General features: G+C 49.8%; 6 protein-coding genes and 2 non-coding genes across 8 annotated transcripts, besides 3 other annotated features; 5 read left to right on the top strand and 3 right to left on the bottom strand.

Moving 5' to 3' along the window:
- Window positions 1–732: 732 nt before the first annotated feature.
- Window positions 733–1,812, top strand: ACLA_065240 (uncharacterized protein; the record flags this gene model as incomplete). The annotated part of the gene is made up of 3 exons (XM_001272315.1): window positions 733–1,174; window positions 1,229–1,542; window positions 1,600–1,812. The coding sequence occupies 3 exons, from the start codon at window positions 733–735 to the stop codon at window positions 1,810–1,812; spliced, it is 969 nt and encodes a 322-aa protein (XP_001272316.1).
- A 597-nt stretch (window positions 1,813–2,409) lies between these two features.
- ACLA_065230 (glycoside hydrolase family 47 protein) lies at window positions 2,410–5,873 on the top strand (the record flags this gene model as incomplete). Its single annotated transcript, XM_001272314.1, has 4 exons — window positions 2,410–2,510; window positions 2,592–2,962; window positions 3,033–3,598; window positions 3,663–5,873. The coding sequence occupies 4 exons, from the start codon at window positions 2,410–2,412 to the stop codon at window positions 5,871–5,873; spliced, it is 3,249 nt and encodes a 1,082-aa protein (XP_001272315.1).
- A 483-nt stretch (window positions 5,874–6,356) lies between these two features.
- ACLA_065220 (gamma-glutamylcyclotransferase family protein) lies at window positions 6,357–7,088 on the top strand (the record flags this gene model as incomplete). The annotated part of the gene is made up of 1 exon (XM_001272313.1): window positions 6,357–7,088. The coding sequence occupies one exon, from the start codon at window positions 6,357–6,359 to the stop codon at window positions 7,086–7,088; it is 732 nt and encodes a 243-aa protein (XP_001272314.1).
- A 619-nt stretch (window positions 7,089–7,707) lies between these two features.
- On the bottom strand, window positions 7,708–8,440 carry ACLA_065210 (adenine phosphoribosyltransferase APT1; the record flags this gene model as incomplete). Its single annotated transcript, XM_001272312.1, has 2 exons — window positions 7,708–7,865; window positions 7,948–8,440. 2 exons carry the CDS (start codon window positions 8,438–8,440, stop codon window positions 7,708–7,710), a joined length of 651 nt encoding a protein of 216 aa, XP_001272313.1.
- A 161-nt stretch (window positions 8,441–8,601) lies between these two features.
- Window positions 8,602–8,636: a microsatellite.
- Window positions 8,603–8,632: a microsatellite.
- Window positions 8,637–11,495: 2,859 nt separating the features above from the next.
- Window positions 11,496–11,527: a microsatellite.
- Window positions 11,528–11,604: 77 nt separating this feature from the next.
- ACLA_065200 lies at window positions 11,605–11,677 on the bottom strand. Its single transcript has one exon. It is a non-coding gene; the product is annotated as a tRNA-Lys (tRNA).
- A 341-nt stretch (window positions 11,678–12,018) lies between these two features.
- On the bottom strand, window positions 12,019–12,091 carry ACLA_065190. The gene has a single exon. It is a non-coding gene; the product is annotated as a tRNA-Lys (tRNA).
- Window positions 12,092–13,125: 1,034 nt separating this feature from the next.
- Window positions 13,126–14,916, top strand: ACLA_065180 (uncharacterized protein; the record flags this gene model as incomplete). Its single annotated transcript, XM_001272311.1, has 2 exons — window positions 13,126–13,275; window positions 13,483–14,916. 2 exons carry the CDS (start codon window positions 13,126–13,128, stop codon window positions 14,914–14,916), a joined length of 1,584 nt encoding a protein of 527 aa, XP_001272312.1.
- Window positions 14,917–15,404: 488 nt separating this feature from the next.
- On the top strand, window positions 15,405–16,053 carry ACLA_065170 (putative L-PSP endoribonuclease family protein (Hmf1); the record flags this gene model as incomplete). Its single annotated transcript, XM_001272310.1, has 3 exons — window positions 15,405–15,447; window positions 15,609–15,799; window positions 15,907–16,053. The coding sequence occupies 3 exons, from the start codon at window positions 15,405–15,407 to the stop codon at window positions 16,051–16,053; spliced, it is 381 nt and encodes a 126-aa protein (XP_001272311.1).
- Between the last annotated feature and the right edge of the window lie 227 nt (window positions 16,054–16,280).

Here is a 16,280-nt window from a genome sequence, read left to right as displayed (position 1 = left end):
TATCAAGATGAGCTGTTCAAGCTTCTTGGCCTCTGGGGCCTCGGTGCTTCTTTCTCCTCCTTCTTTATTGTAGCGTGAAGTTCCACTTGAGTATCTGTTCTTTGTTGTCTATTCGATCGTGGTGGTCTACTCTTATGTTCTAATTATCATCAGCTGTGCATCAAATCTTACACTGTTGGGTGGCCAGGTGCTCCCCCATATTCATTTCTCGCCTTCTTTCTCTCGCCTCTTCAATTAATTCTTCAGCTTATTCGAGATATCTCTGTCGTCTCAATCTCATCTCTAGGTCCTATATCACAAGTCACTCGACTCGAAGTGGAAGAACGAATCCATATCCTATACAGCTCCTCCGACCCTCACAATCGCTACAGCATCCCTGTGTCTGTATAGAGAAATTGTATCGACAAATAAACCTCATATTACCTTTCCTGCTCTTGTCTGCGGAATATTAATTTGTTCCTTGTTCAACCACAGTGCGACCATTCCTGGCGGTTTTCGTCGCAGCTTCGGTCTCCTTCGCATCTGTTTACGGGGGTGCGCAACGAATGCGGAAGTCGGTTTAGGACTCCAGCCATACATACCATCCAAATCGGGTCGATTGTTGCTATTCGAAAAAAACTTGGGTATATATATAGAGGAAGATCTTGGAGGATAAAATCGATATTTATTCTCTGATCTGTTGATGTTCCACTGCTTCCAATGTCATTATCGGTCTGACAGCTATCAACTATGATGGAACCGCCTCGGGCCGCATTGTCGCAACCAACTGAGCTAGCTCCATGCTCAGAGTTCGATTCAATCCTGCATCCAGGTGATAATGGAGCAATCACACAATCATGTACTGATGGCCGAGGTTCTAACGATGGTGCTGGCCGCCGAGAATCTCTGCCATTCAGTGAAACTTCACCATCACAGAATTCGGGCTCGACTGCCGCTGTCTCATTAAACACGCTCCCAGCGCTGTATATCCCGGTTGATTCGCAGGTTCCAACTGGCAGTGACAATCCAAGCGGACAAAGGTCATTAGAATCTCCTTCGACCGCGGCAGTACAGGCTGTGCGGGCGCCGAACAAGCAGAGATCTTGCATGTCAACCCTCAAAGAACGGAGTATAAGGAGAAGATTATACACATTGATACCATCTACTATCTTTTTAATTGCAGCGATCGCGTTCTGTAGGTTTTCTTGTCGTTGTTCTTTGATCTACATACTGCTGACGCTCGGGCTAGATCTTGCAATCAATTCTGCCACACGTCTCGGGCAAGAGATTCATATTCTTTTGATCTTCATGATTTTAATTCTCTCCATCATCTTCTGCCATTCTCTCATTCGCTTCGCCATGACCGTCTTACGGGATCCCGGTTCGGGGGTTGCCCGGAATCGCATACCCAGTCGAGCAGGGCCAATGGGTTATGCTCAGCCAGCGCGCCCAATACATGTCATTCTCGCAGGGGATGAAGAAGCTTTGGTCGGCAGCGAAGGCCACCTTCGAGAAAAGGTCACGGCTCCCCCACCAGCATATGGCCTTTGGAGAAGTAGCGTGGTGAGTCCGAATTCCAGCCTTAAAAGAGCTGTCAGGGTTCTAATTCGTGCCCTGCAGAGACTAAATCCCGATCTTCTCTATTGGCAACGACGGGAAGGCGACGAGCGTCCGGACACAACCATCGACGGCACTGGAAGAAGGCAAAATAATAAGGCTGCGGCGCCTAGGCCTCCAAGCTACGCATCTGATGATGGTGTTGAATATGTGATCGAAGCACAACCGCGACCTTTCTCTGCTAGACATGATGCGGAACGTGCGGGAGGTCAGTAAACGCATATTGATCGGCAATATTCATGGCATCTAGCTCGGTTGTTCCAGATCCACTCTGTCCGGACCTTCTCTTGAAGACATGTTTTTCTGGTTTTGCATAGCGCATTGTGTGGCTTGAGATATCCTACATTGTATTTTCTGTTGTCATATATAGTTCATACTGAGGTAACTAGCATTCGGCTGCTTGGTCATCAGCAGTTTCAATGGGGAATTTGTTCATGACTTTTCTTAGGATATATTGAGCAGTGATTCAATTAAGGGACACTCAACCCTGTATCAAAAAGCATTGAATGAGTAAGAAACCAGTTTATCCAAGTTGTTTGTACTAAAATGATAATATTGGAATGGCATATCTGTCCTTCAGCTTGAACAAATCCATCTGAGCCATTCACGCGGGCTGAATTTAAATCTCACGTGCGACATTAAGGGGACTGCCACCAACCACTATTTCATCAACCTCCAAATACACTCGACAATCCGAGGGTTCTCGACGGCGCTGGCCAGTTCTTGGACCGACAAGATAATCTATCACGTTCCCATGTCATCTGCGGCTGGTTCGCTTTTGCGGTAATGCGCTCGGGATGTTGGAGCTTACAGATGTCCCGCCTTCAGTCAACATGGGTCGCCTGGCTCTTGCTTCTGTCGCTATGGCTTGCCGTGGCTCAGGGCATGAGGACTGCTCAAATCAATGAGCTCAGGTATTTCAGTTTTCCTGATTCCCTGCCTGCTTTGGTGTTACGGCAGACGCAAGACTAACGCGGACGATGAGTGCATTCTAGGAAGGAAACGGAGCAAATGTTCTACCACGGTTTCGAAAACTACCTCAAGCACGCCTTTCCTGAAGACGAGTTGCGTCCTTTGTCCTGCCGTCCGCTCGTCCGCGACCGCGACAACCTCGCGCATGCTGAACTCAACGATGTTCTAGGGAATTACTCCCTCACCCTGATCGACAGTCTGTCGTCCCTGGCGATCTTATCGTCGAGCCCGGATGATGGCGACCGAGCATTCAACCACTTCCAGAATGGAATCAGGGATTTTGTCGGCTTATACGGGGACGGCTCGGATGGCCCTGCTGGCCAGGGCGAAAGGGCAAGGGGCTTCGATATCGATAGCAAAGTCCAAGTCTTTGAGACTGTTATTCGAGGGCTAGGTACGTGCGGTTAATTGCGCTCGACGGAATCAATATGATCTTTCTGTCTGACTGTTGGACTTTGACGCAGGCGGGCTACTCAGTGCTCATCTCTTCGCTGTCGGCGATCTCCCGATTACCGGATATAGCCCTCCGGAACCAGAAGCCGCCTTTGCAAAAGCTTGGGACAAAGCAGGTTTCTCTGGAGATGATCACGGTATCAAGTGGACCAACGGATTTGTGTATGATGGCCAGCTTCTGCGGCTCGCTGCTGATCTGGCGAATCGACTGTTACCTGCCTTCTACACGGACACTGGTCTTCCTTATCCCCGAGTCAATCTTCGTTACGGCGTGCAGCGGCGTCCATTCTATGCGAACTCGCCTTTGAATGCGAACAAAGGTTGCGGTGGCTCTGATGCCGAGACCTGTCTGGAAGATCGTCGGCGCTCGCATCCGGAGACCACCGAAACGTGCAGCGCGGGCGCAGGCAGCTTGGTTCTCGAGTTCACTGTTTTGAGCAGGCTTACTGGGGATGGTCGATACGAAGAGCTAGCAAAAAGGGCATTCTGGGCTGTGTGGCAACGACGGAGTGACATTGGCTTGATAGGGTCGGGCATCGACGCAGAGTCCGGTCGCTGGGTGCACTCTTATACGGGGGTAAGCTTCTCACTCTTGTAAGAGATTCTTGATCTACACTCCAACTAAACGTCGCGGTTTACAGATTGGAGCTGGCATTGACAGCTTCTTCGAGTACGCCTTTAAGTCCTATGTTTTGCTCTCGTCGGGACAACGCTCCTTGTACAACCTCAGTAGCCCATGGCAGGCACTAGACAACTATTTCCCACCCTTGAGCGAATATGAACACTCCCCAGAGGCTTTCTTGCGCGTATGGGAAGATTCACATGCTGCGATCAAAAGGCACCTCTATCGGGGTGAGGGATATCAACACCCGCATCTAATTCAAGGTGACATTTTTACTGGCGCTACGCGAGCCTTCTGGATTGATAGTCTGAGCGCTTTCTATCCGGGCCTACTCTCGCTAGCAGGAGAACTTGATGAGGCCATCAGTATTCACCTTTTGACGACAGCGGTCTGGAACCGTTTTTCCGGCCTTCCTGAAAGATGGAATGTCGCCACAGGAAACATCGAGGGCGACCTATCGTGGTACGGAGGTCGTCCAGAATTCGTTGAGTCCACGTACTATCTGTATCGGGCCACGAAAGATCCATGGTATCTTCATGTTGGAGAGATGGTGCTCCGAGATATCAAACGCCGGTGCTGGGCGAAGTGCGGCTGGGCTGGTATACAGGATGTCAGGAATGGCGAACTAAACGACCGGATGGAGAGCTTTTTTCTGGGGGAAACTGCCAAATATCTGTTTCTCCTGTATCATCCTGATCATCCGCTAAATGATTTGGATCAGCCACTTGTCTTTTCGACCGAGGGTCACCCGCTCATCATACCGAAGAGTGCAAGTACTAGTGCCCGTCAGCACAACACGCAGTCGCAGTATGACGGAGCGAGTAACGAGTCGGTTTGCCAACTGGCACCTTTGCCGCCGACGTTCGGTTCATCGTCAACAGCAGCGCGTCCTGATATTTTCCATGCGGCGAACTTGGCTCGCTTGCACCTGATGCCAAGTAGAGAGTCGCTTGAAGGGCCTATCTTAGAATATGCTAGTGACCATCCTAGCATCTCGGTGTCTGATCTGTCCTCCCCTAGTAACTACACATTTTACCCGTGGACTCTACCTCCCGAATTGGTACCTTCCAATGGAACCAGTTCACCAATGGCCATACGCCCTACACTCGACATATCTTTCCCAGCCATTCCTGGTATGGTCATGGGACCTGGATCGTTGGAACGTGTTCGCGATGGCATCTTCATCAAGAACATAGGAGGTCTTCGATTAAGCATGGTGCAAGACGTACCCTCACCCGACATGAGCAGAAAAACGGATGGTGATGAATTCCGGGTACAGGTGATTAATAATGTGCCTCTGGGCAGAGATGAGAAGGTATATCTCTCACGAGAAATCACCTTTGATGTCCTCGATCCTGCTGATCCCAACTTCACTCGCATGCGCGATTCCGCCATGGTTGACATCGTCATTGACGTAATGCCAGAGCTCCTCCGTCCAAAAAATCATTCAGCTGGTGGCCGTGAATCGGCTGCTCGAGAGCATGATCCAAAGCCTATCCTCGGCGAATCTGCCTCTCTCGACGACAAGATCGGGGGTGTCGACCCCTCGGCCTCCGGAATGAGAACAGTGTTCTCGTCTCTGATGGACACCGTGTCGTCGCTGCTTCGGGACGAGGCTCAAGGTCCAACCCCGCGACCATCTTCCGCAAAATCGTCCTCCGTACGCGTGAGCCTTCCTGCAGCCGTCGCCAGTGGTATCGGCTCTGCTCCTTTCCCCGAAGTGGAAGACGCGTCTATTATCTCCGCCACCGGAGATTCCTCGAAGACTCGTCTGTCATGGTCGACGATTTACTTTGCCGATGAGATCTGTGAGCACCGTATCCTGCGAGACATTGCACAGAAACATCAAGTTCTCGTCATTAAACGAGGCGGGTGCAGCTTCTCTCAAAAGCTACGAAATATCGCCGCTTATCCCCCATCACGAAGCGCCCTCAAGCTTGTGATCGTGGTCGATTACGAGGTGCAGGCGCCAGAGGACAACTCCGCATTCGAGTCTCCCTCTGCCGCTTTGGCTGCTCTGCGCGCAGAACCCTTTCTTATTCGGCCGTTACTGGATGAGCCGCAGATGATTACGGGCGGTGCTCCTCGCCGACATCCTATCAGCATGGTCATGATTGGCGGGGGCGAAGAAACATATGAACTGCTCCGACACGCGAGAGCTTTGGGCATCAAGCGACGGTATACTGTCCGCTCGCAGGGCGTTCCAATCAGCAATCTGTATATAGTTTGAATGATATCCCGTCTAGGCCATCTCTCAGGTATATTTTTGAACATATAAATAGCAACACTGGCCATTTTTGCCTCATATACACTTAGGGATCAACTTCTGAATAATCAGCGCCACCGGTTCCTGATGGATCCATAGAACGGCAGAGTCAATCGAAGTGCATCCACAACCCGGCGGAAGCCATCCACAGTCGTTCCAATTTAAGTTCCAGAGCCAGAGAAAAGAGTATAATATTATCTTCCAACTTCATGCAACGCGTGGTTGATACCTGATTTCTGACATTCAAGTTGTGACTATAGAGTGCAATCGCCAAGTCCATCTCATACTTACTGAGAGTTATAACGCCCGCGGAGCCCCGGATCCACTAACCTTGAATAACTACTACTATTACTGATCAGTGATCATCCTCAACCTCTCTCTCAGTCTCAAAAGTCAAACAACAACAACCATCCACCTCCCAAAATCACGACCCCCTTATTCTCAACCATGCATCTCAAACCCCTTAACGACCTCCCACTCCTCGACCCCCAAAAGGAACCCCCCGCCGTCTCCGTCTCCATCACCGAAACCCCCACCCCAGCACCCCGCCCCCTCTACTTCGCCTACGGCTCCAACCTCTCCCCCACGCAAATGCGCCTCCGCTGCACCGCGAACCCAGCCCGCTCCGCGAAACCCCTCGCCATCGCCCGGCTGGACCACTGGCGCTGGATGATCTGCCAAGCGGGGTACGCGAACGTGCTGCCGCCGGCCGGCCTGCGGGTGGGCCAGCAGGTGCGCGACGGCGAGCACGTGCCCGTGTCGGGGGCCCAGGATGCGGTCTTCGGGGTGCTGTATGCGATGGATCCGGACGATGAGTTCCTGCTGGATGGGTATGAGGGGGTTGACCATGCGGCGCCGGGATCGCGGGGGTCGGGGCCGGTGCCGGTGGAGGTGCGGCCGAGGGAGCAGGGCGTCGGCGATTATAATAAGTGGTATGTGCCGGCCGTGGTGGCGCGGTGGCTGGATGAGGACCCCGCCCGATGGGTTCCTGGGGTGGGGGAGTCCGGGGCCTCGGTCGTGACGGTGCTGGTGTATGTTGATGAGAATCGGGTGCGTCTGGGGCCTCCGAAGGAGGAGTATATCCCGCGTATGAACCGGGCGATTCGGGAGGCCGAGGCCATCGGGTTTCCAAAGGAGTGGGCTGATGAGGTGATGCGGAAGTCGATACCCTTGAATTAGTCGCTTTGTTGTCTATAGTTATGAGAGAAAGGATCACGATTTGATGAATAGACGCCGTTTGCTACGCAGAGAGATCGCGCTTGACTTATGAAGATGCACATGCCGCGGTTTGAAGAGGTATATGTAGAATCAATCAATCTATAAAATATACTAAGATGGAAATTCGTGACAAAAGTCGGCCGCAACTGTCAATTGACCATTGAATATCCCACCCCCCACCGCAGCACACAAAAATTACATGCCAGGTACATGGATCCAACCATCATCACCAAGTTGCATGATATCGAGGCGGGAGTAAGGTGCATATATGCAGGAACTCAACTAAGTACCGCACGACTCCCTCTCCTGCAGGTGTTATTGGACAGATTATATTGCTCAAGGTCACCGGAGAGCACGTGGCTCCGGCTCGGAGATTTTTCTGGCTAGTCGAGATCTCAATAACAGCCGATCTTCTTTGAAACGGGTCTCCGTCCGGCACGAATGGTTTTTCCGTCATGACTTTTTTTTTGGGTGGTGAATAGAGTGCTTTTCTGGGCGTATTGTTGACATTGTAAAGTCGGATGCGAAGTCATTAAACGTAAAAGCTTTTTGTTTGGTCATTCCCGGTCTGGGTGAAGGTTCACAGAAGCTTGCTCTCTTGGCCGGAAAGAAGAGTGTACACAGGGGCGGGGAGCTTGTCCCTTCCCTTGAGGAACTCCAGCTCAAGGATGAAGATGAAACCCATGAGGTCACCACCCATTCTCTTGATGAGCTCTCCAGCGGCATATGCGGAGCCACCTGTTTCACGAGTCGGTTAGGACAAGCATCTCAAAAAAGAAAGGTAGAACAGCTTGAGGGTGTAGGGGAAGGGCAAAATCACCAGTCGCGATAATGTCATCCACGACAATCACCTTCTGTCCAGGCTTGATGGAATCGGACTGCATCTGGAAGAAGTCCTGGCCGTACTCCTTGTCATAGGCCTGGGTCTCGCAGGGACCAGGCAGCTTACCCTGCTTGCGAACAGGGACAAAGCTAGCGCCAAGTCTCAAAGCCAGACTGGGGCCGATAAGGAAGCCACGAGCCTCCAGACCAACGATAACATCAGGCTTCTGGTTACCGTGGACCTCGAGAATATGCAGCTCAAGGCATCGAAGGAGGGCTTCGTGCAGAGTGGGGTCGGCGAAGATAGGGAGGATATCTTCGAAGAGAATACCAGGAGAGGGAAAGTCGGGGAATTGGCGCAGAGCGGCGCGAAGTCTTACTTTAAGACCGGCGAGTTCGGTGGTGCGGGAGGGATGGGAGGAGGGGTGTCCGGCGACTTGGGCGGCGGCATCAGGAGTTTGGGTGGGCTGAGACGAGGCTGATTGGGACATGATGAAAGAAAGGGAAGGAAAAGAAGAAGAAGAAGGAGAGCGAGAGAAGGGGACGGAGGATAAAAAGGGGATCGTGGTATATTAAAAGAGAGAAAAAAATATACTAAAGAGAGAAAAGGAAGAGGGAGGGAGCGTCAGGGGGATGAGGGGTGAGGCAGGGGAAAAAAAAAAAAAAAAAAAAAAAAAAAAAAAGAAAGTGTAAAAATAGTTGTTGGATGGATGTGATAAGCCCAAGCGGAGTCCAGTGTAAATGTAATACCGACGATCACAGAATCGATATAGAAGTGGGTAAGGTAGGTAGGATGTAATGGAATTACCATAACATTGAAGATAAAATCTATAAATTATATACATTTAATGGTACACTGTTTGCCCTTTCTATCTATCTATCAAAAGTGCCTGGAGTTCTAGAATCCTTCAAAAGTGTCTGTTCTATCGACTGGTGATATTGAAGCAAAAGTACCTACTGTACTGTACAGAATGTATCCATGTTATGTATTGGTAATTCCATCAGTATCTGAACAATATTAGATTCATCCATAGTAGGTACTGTGTAGTGAGGTAGGTACCTTGGAATAGACTGACTGCACATAGAATAGATACATGGAGAGAATTCTTGCCCTGTAGGATATCTGCCTAATGGTATTGGTATTACTATTGTTCTCATCCCACAGGCATCAGAGTCTAGAATTCTTCCTATTCAATCAATCAGATTCGCCATCAAGCCATGGACAGGGATAGCATCAATCAATGGTTTGATTGACGACTACTACCACAATGTGCTGATAATAAACCAATAGGCGATGCCACGCAATCCAGTGAGACAGGTACAGGATTCTGACGACTTCACAATCTAACTTCTTCTTCAGATAGGTTGGATATCTATTGGTGGTTGTAGGTAGCAGTACTGTGGCCAGTGGTATCCTCATGCAAGTGTCCTCCATCAATGCCCCTCATCTTCTGTTCTATAGCAATTCTTTCCGGTTTCTAGACCCCGGGGTCTTGCTCGGAGGGGGGCTAGCGATCTGATCACATCATGTATTTGGATACAGGCTCCATGGTTGTTATTTCGAATATCTATTCCCTCTTCTCTCTCGCCGTGATCCATCGACTCCATCCACACCGTAGCGAGATAGTTAGTACGGCTTCGCTTTGACTCGCGGTCTGTGGCTCTGTCCATGGTGGAGCTTTTCACAGGACTGATCACTCCGCCATTTCTACTTTGGAATAAGTCCTGGTCCCCAAGCATGTTATCTTGGAGCAGAAGGTTCATCACTAACCATTCCTTATATGGCTCCGGGTTGAAGTAGTGAACTGTCCTACACCTGCTCGGCATTACCTGTCCACCAGTCGTTGTGTTATCGTTGCATTATTGACGGGTATCGCAGTGGTATCTATCAAGTACTATTCTGTATCTCATGCTTCTACTATCTATCACTAGCTAATTATTGTAGGAGGATGCTGCTACAACCACTACTACTACCACTTGACTACATGTGATATTGACGATTGTGCATTATCACCATCAAGACTGTTGCCCCACCATGATGAGCCCTCAAGTTCCCCGTTGAGGCCTTGACACCCAGACCTGAATCGTCCCAAATTAAAAGAGTGGTACAACCAGGGCCGAGCGGATAAATATCATACGAGAATAATTCTTAGAACATCTACAGAGGAAAGTGTAATAGCTAACAAGTCTAAAGGCCAGAGTGGCATTCGGAATCGTGCAAAGGTGGTTAATATAGTCTCTGTCTAGTATTCCAGTTACACCCGTAACCCATCAAGAATAGCCAAAAGGAGTGCACTTCACAATCGGGCAATATCGACAAATGAGATCAATCACCTATTTCAAAGCATTGGCTGTGAAACCAGTGTCAAACCGCGATCGTCTAGAATTCTAGGTTGATGGATTAATATCCGATGAACACCCGTCTAGCAAGGGTTCATTCATGGCCCATCGTGCAACACTCAAGTTGTCCGGATGGGCTGGCTAAGGCTTACATCCTGCTCATCCTCCTAAGGAGTCTAGCCTCTTCGCCAGCTCCTGTCAAGAACTCATCATACTGCTTTTGAATGGTGTGGATTAGGCAGTTTTTCTTGGCCCCCCAGCTCGTAGAGAGCATGTACTCCGTGAACTAGTCATGTATAATGTCCGGAAAGATCCGACCCTCCGACATAAGAAGCAAACCCACTATGGAGTATCTATGGAGTATCTTCATTTCGTTCCCAGTGACTCAGTCCGTCAATTCTCAATGATTAATATCAGCATACGCAAGGACCTGAAAGGCTGAAACAGCTGGGCATGGAGCTGCGGACTACGGAGTACATATCTCCTAAGTACACTGTAGAGTCTGCACCCCGACCCCATCCCTGCCTACTGGCCGATAAGCGAATAGCACATACAATTCAGATACTGCGTGTGGTGAATTATTATTTGACAAGATGAACAATCCCATCGGCTAACGACTCCATCAGAAGAGTAAAATTACATTCAACCCGTCCCCGAGCTTCCGCTCAGCCTGCAGACTGCAGAGCGCACACGGTTCCCTAGCAGCCGGAGCCTATTCTCTCGAGCACATACCTAGTAGTTGCCTACAGACCTGTGTGGCTTTCTTTCGTGTGTTTGATGATTGATCTTACTGTTTTACACCCGTCCCCCCGCCCTGCAGCGGCTGCAGCCATCCTGCAGTCTCGAATCTGATGTACGCTACTCATGTGTGGCGTACACGCGGATGCGATGGCCGCCAGCTGTTACCGCTCCTAAGCATTATTGTGTCACCGACAATCGATCAGAGTGATCTAACCAACGAAACGGTTGACCGATGGGGATCAATGGTGCAAAATTCGGGGATGTATGACGAGCAGGGAGTTTGCAGATTGAAGAGGTGTGAATCCAAGGGTCACTTGCAAGTACCCTGGAAGTAGTAGGGTTTTCCTTGGTTCTGAGGGAATAACGTGTACCATGAAGCCCGCATGGAGATGCGGTGAGATGGCCATTAGTTCAGAAATAGAGTCATACCGTTGAGACCGATGGATGTATCCAATGCATGGCTACGGGCATGGATATTTCCGGGCATGGATATTTCCCATGTGTACCTGGCATATGGAAAACAAAAGAAAAAAACTCCAGTTCGATCTACAAGAAAAATCGAAATAAAAAAGTCAGCCGAACGCGGGGGTCGAACCCGCAACCTTGAGATTAAGAGTCTCACGCTCTACCGATTGAGCTAGCCCGGCGGCTGCTTTAGTGATAAGACGCAGGGATTATGGTATTATCAGGCTATGCACATATCCGGAAACTTCTGACAAATGAATATCATCTCTTGTAGGTCTCTCTCAATTTTTCCGCGTGCTATTTTCTTTCTTCTTGTCTACTCAAGAAATTATATACGATCTATGCCTATAGAACAGAGAACATTGGTGGCAATCACGGATCAGTTTGTCGAAACTAGTATCAACCCTTCAGTCACACCTGCAATCTTTATGGGGGATGCTGCAATATTGCATCATCCAAGAATCAAATGATATGAGTGATGTCCTTAGCTGTGGAGGGGGGTAAAAAAAAAAGTAAAAAAGAAAGCTGAACGCGGGGGTCGAACCCGCAACCTTGAGATTAAGAGTCTCACGCTCTACCGATTGAGCTAGCCCGGCTGCCGCTTTAATGACGAGACCTTGCATATTTTGTTAGATATGCCAAGGTTAACTGCTTGGTCCAACTTGTCGACCGGTTAGCAGTTTGATTATCAGTCTGGAGAATGAGGAGTTTGAGTTTCTCTGTATGTCTTTGTATTATTATATATACTCGGTGGCTAATATGTAGTATTATAACCCGAAAGTCACTGATACAGTCAACCAGTCACAATGATATGAATTCCTACTTAATGGTCTGTTTGTTGCCGCCATACGACCAATGCCCGAATAATATATCTTTTCCTCGTCCCCATGTGTGTATATGGAACAGATATACATATCGAATGCCCCTGCCTACTACTGCAGTCATCACCTCAACCCATACCCATACACCCACCTACGCATGGCAAGTAACATACCGATCCACCGAGAAAGCGACAGGGAGCTATAAGGTTAAACTCATATCAGCAAGCTATTTCAACCCAACTCAAACAAGAGTTGGCATACAAAGGCCGCCCGAACATCCACCTCGCGACAAACTCATAGTAAGTACTCAATGCCAACAGTCCCGGGTGGCATGCCTAGGCACTATGGAAACAAGATGAACAGTCAATAACTAGGCCAATGTCCATCCCACGGCCGCCACCACCAAGTCTACACCAGGGACGAACACCAGCAACCATAATCAAATCTCTGACCAATCGTACATTCCACCAACACCCCCTTCTAACAACACACGAAACTAGACTCCCACCATTACCATCTGATATATACAAGTATTCCAGCCAAGAACCCGGATGTCGCATACGGCGGTCCCAAACGGGCCATCATTTGGTATATGTACATATCACGTGACACGGAGCACGGACCACCTCGCTTGGGTTGGCGCTAAACGGCTTCAGGCAGCAGTACAAAAACCACACCCGATTGTCTCTTCTTCTTCTGTTCTCTTTTCTTCACACCTGCGCTTCTGCGTCCAGCAGAATGTGCCATATGAAACCAACAGATGTGTTGTACTTTCTTACCCACTGAGTAATTATACACTGCAGAGCAAGATGTCTCCAGCTCCCGTTGTCAATGAAACGCAGCCGGACCTGCAGCTTCGAACCTTAGCTCGGGCTCTTGAAGCTCTTTTGCTTTCCATCCAACAACTTGGCTGCAAGGAAAGATTGCTACAACAGAGGCTGAAATATGCACACGATGAGGTAAATTCCACTCCTCCCTTCTCAACATTTCCCCACTCGGTGTTCTCCCCATGTCTCATGTGATGAGAGAAAATGATTAGCTCTAGATCAGGAGTCGCATCTGCGGCGGTGACGGATACAGTCATGTATTATCTGATGAGACTTCACATATTTGTGTCAATTTCTGTAGCACTGCAGAATACAGTCGTGCTGACGTCTACAATTTAGTATCTGAAACTCGCACATCAACTTCCCACTGGGCCCAATACCCGCACCAAGATTATCTCAGAGAAGATACTTGGTCATCATTCCGAGTTCGATTCCCTCCATAACCAATCCCTAAACCCCTTGGATGTAGTCAACGCACTCGCAGAGTCCGGAAACGTAGGAAAAGGGGCACTCGCCGCTATAACAGAAGGGCTTGAGTGCTGCAGATCAATAAACCACCCGCAAGAAGACAACCAGCTCTCTGACCTCAACTCATGTTACGTTGCGACGAGAGCTGGTTTACCGGGTCAGTTAGAGAAAGACTTCACCACGAAGGGCACGCACGGAGATTTGCGTTGTCCCTTTGTGAAGCCCAACAATAAACCCCTTGAAAACGGGGAGCCTAATGGGTTAGAGGAAGCCCTTGCAACTCAAAACGGTGACACGTGTGGGCTCAAAGACCTTGATCCCATCAAAGCCGAACAGAGTGATAGACGTTCTAGTTTAACTACATCTGCGAAATCCGGTGCAACGCACTGTCCCGTTTCCAGATGCCCCATCAGATTCATGGACCAGCACAGTCCGGAGGAAATCGCCGACTATGTCGAGAGACACAAGCATGAGATTCCGCGGAGCCATGCGGTCTGTGTACAACGGTACCAGAGAGACGAGCAAACGATGCGGCTACTCGACTCCAAATATGGTAGTCTTATCAATATGATTCGAGGCCTGTCAGCGAAACACCAAGCATTCCTGCCAGGCCACAGTCAGGATGGTGCCCCTTCGTCTACCTCCTCTGTTGAACGGGTCGAGAAATGGGCGGAGGGCGTTGGGATGAAATCACCCGGGTCTGAAACACCCGAATCTGCCAAAGAGGAGGACGGAGATGAAAACGAGGAACAAGTGGATATAAACGATGAAGATGACAGGAAAGGTCGGTTTGACCGTCCGCTACGTGAAGTCCGCGTTGGAGAGTCCCCGAGCAGGCCTTGGGGGATCCATGTTCCTGCTACACAGCCTTTCCCATCTGCTACGCCTTCGCCGCCGCCTGCCCCGGTCTCAGTCTCCATTCGCCTGTCGTCAGACAGACCGTCTGACCATCCTGCTGGAGTGGACGCTGTTGACCACATCCCTGACCACATGGCACTCCCACCCGCCGGTCAGAGGACTGGTCGGTGTCCTTTTGGCCATGGTGCCCCCCAGGTGAACGAACCGGCGCCTGATCCCGAAACCGAGACCATTCGCGATGAATTCCATAAGGATGAAGTCGGAGATACCATCCGGCCTAGTCACCAGGACGATGCAGACGATCAAGTCCAGAATGGCAGAGCCACGAACTCGTCCGCTAATATCGTCTTCAACGGGCCGGTGTTTTTTGGATTCTCTCCTGAACAGACTGCGGCTTTTCTCCAGCAATTAGGCAATCTGGGTGTACATAAGCCTACAACGACATGATGGCAGTCACCATACGTTTTGAAACCCTAGACCCTGTTACTTATGACGAAGAAATGAATTGTTTGTGATGATTTGTATATAGTATGTGTCACTTAGCTTAGCCACCTTAGTATTTTCTGCCAATTTTCAGCCAGTGAGGACAGAACCTTCCAGTGCTCAACCAAGATAGGCATACATACAAAGCAGACTAGTAAACATCGCCCTATATAAATATCTACTTCAGACTCGGGAATCGCCGCCCAGCTTTCATGACATTTGGTGGGGAATCTCTTGGTGGGGGAAACGACAGCATCACCAACCAGCTTTCCCGCGGAATAATAGATAGAGCTAATCTTTACACAACCCCTCCACCCCTCATGCTTAAAAGCAGCTCTCGTCTTCTCTCCCTCTCCCGGTTCTCGTTCGTATCGCGCCCTTTATCTCTCACTTCTTCTGAGTTCCTCGCTTCAAACATTAGTCGATCTATCCCCTACCGGCAAACAGTCAACATGTCTGGCATGACCCCCATCTTCGCAAAGGACGCCTGCCCTCGTAAGTTGCAGCTTCCCCCCGATACCGGCGACAAGACCCCCAATGCGAAGAACGTCTGCTAACACAATGCTCTCGACAATAGCTGCCGGCCCATACGTAAGTCGACACCCCGCAGCCTCCGCATACCATCCAGCGAGATCACAAGCAGTACTGACGCGCAGCCCCCCAACACCCACAGTCCCAGGCCATCCGCGCCAACGGCCAGCTCTTCATCTCCGGCCAGATACCCGCCGACGCCAGCGGTAACCTCGTCGAGGGCAACATCGGCGACAAGACCCAGGTCTGCTGCAACAACATCAAGGCCATCCTGGATGCTGCCGGATCCACCGTCTCCAAGGTCGTCAAGGTCAATGTGCGTTGCTACCTGCCGTGGTTTTTCCCCGGAGTGAAAGGATGAGATTGATAGGTGCCTGATGTGTGGATGCTGTTGCTGACTGTTTGGGGGTGTGTTGCCTATAGGTCTTCCTCACGGATATGGCCAACTTCGCTGAGATGAACGCTACCTACGAGAAGTTCTTCACTCACAAGCCTGCCCGTAGCTGCGTTGCTGTTGCTCAGCTCCCCAAGGGCGTGCCTGTTGAGATTGAGTGCATTGCTCTGGAGTAATCTGCGACCCCATTCAAATGAGACGAAACTGTTATACATAGATATGTCTGGAGCAAAATATCAAGGAGCTTCAACTATATAGACCCCTACAAACTCGCCGTATGGATTATATCAAATGCCGTGCGTAAGGAAGTAAAATAATCAATATCTCATTATCTGATTATCGTCTAGCGTCAACCCCGCAAAAACAGAAATGTCTGAAACTCGCCAAGTGAACAAGAGTTGGG

The sequence above is a fragment of the Aspergillus clavatus genome, genomic scaffold, assembly GCF_000002715.2.
Source record: "Aspergillus clavatus NRRL 1 1099423829799 genomic scaffold, whole genome shotgun sequence".
Lineage (NCBI taxonomy): Eukaryota > Fungi > Ascomycota > Eurotiomycetes > Eurotiales > Aspergillaceae > Aspergillus > Aspergillus clavatus.
Note: the sequence above shows the minus strand (reverse complement) of the source record. Positions and strands in the feature narration are given on the sequence as shown.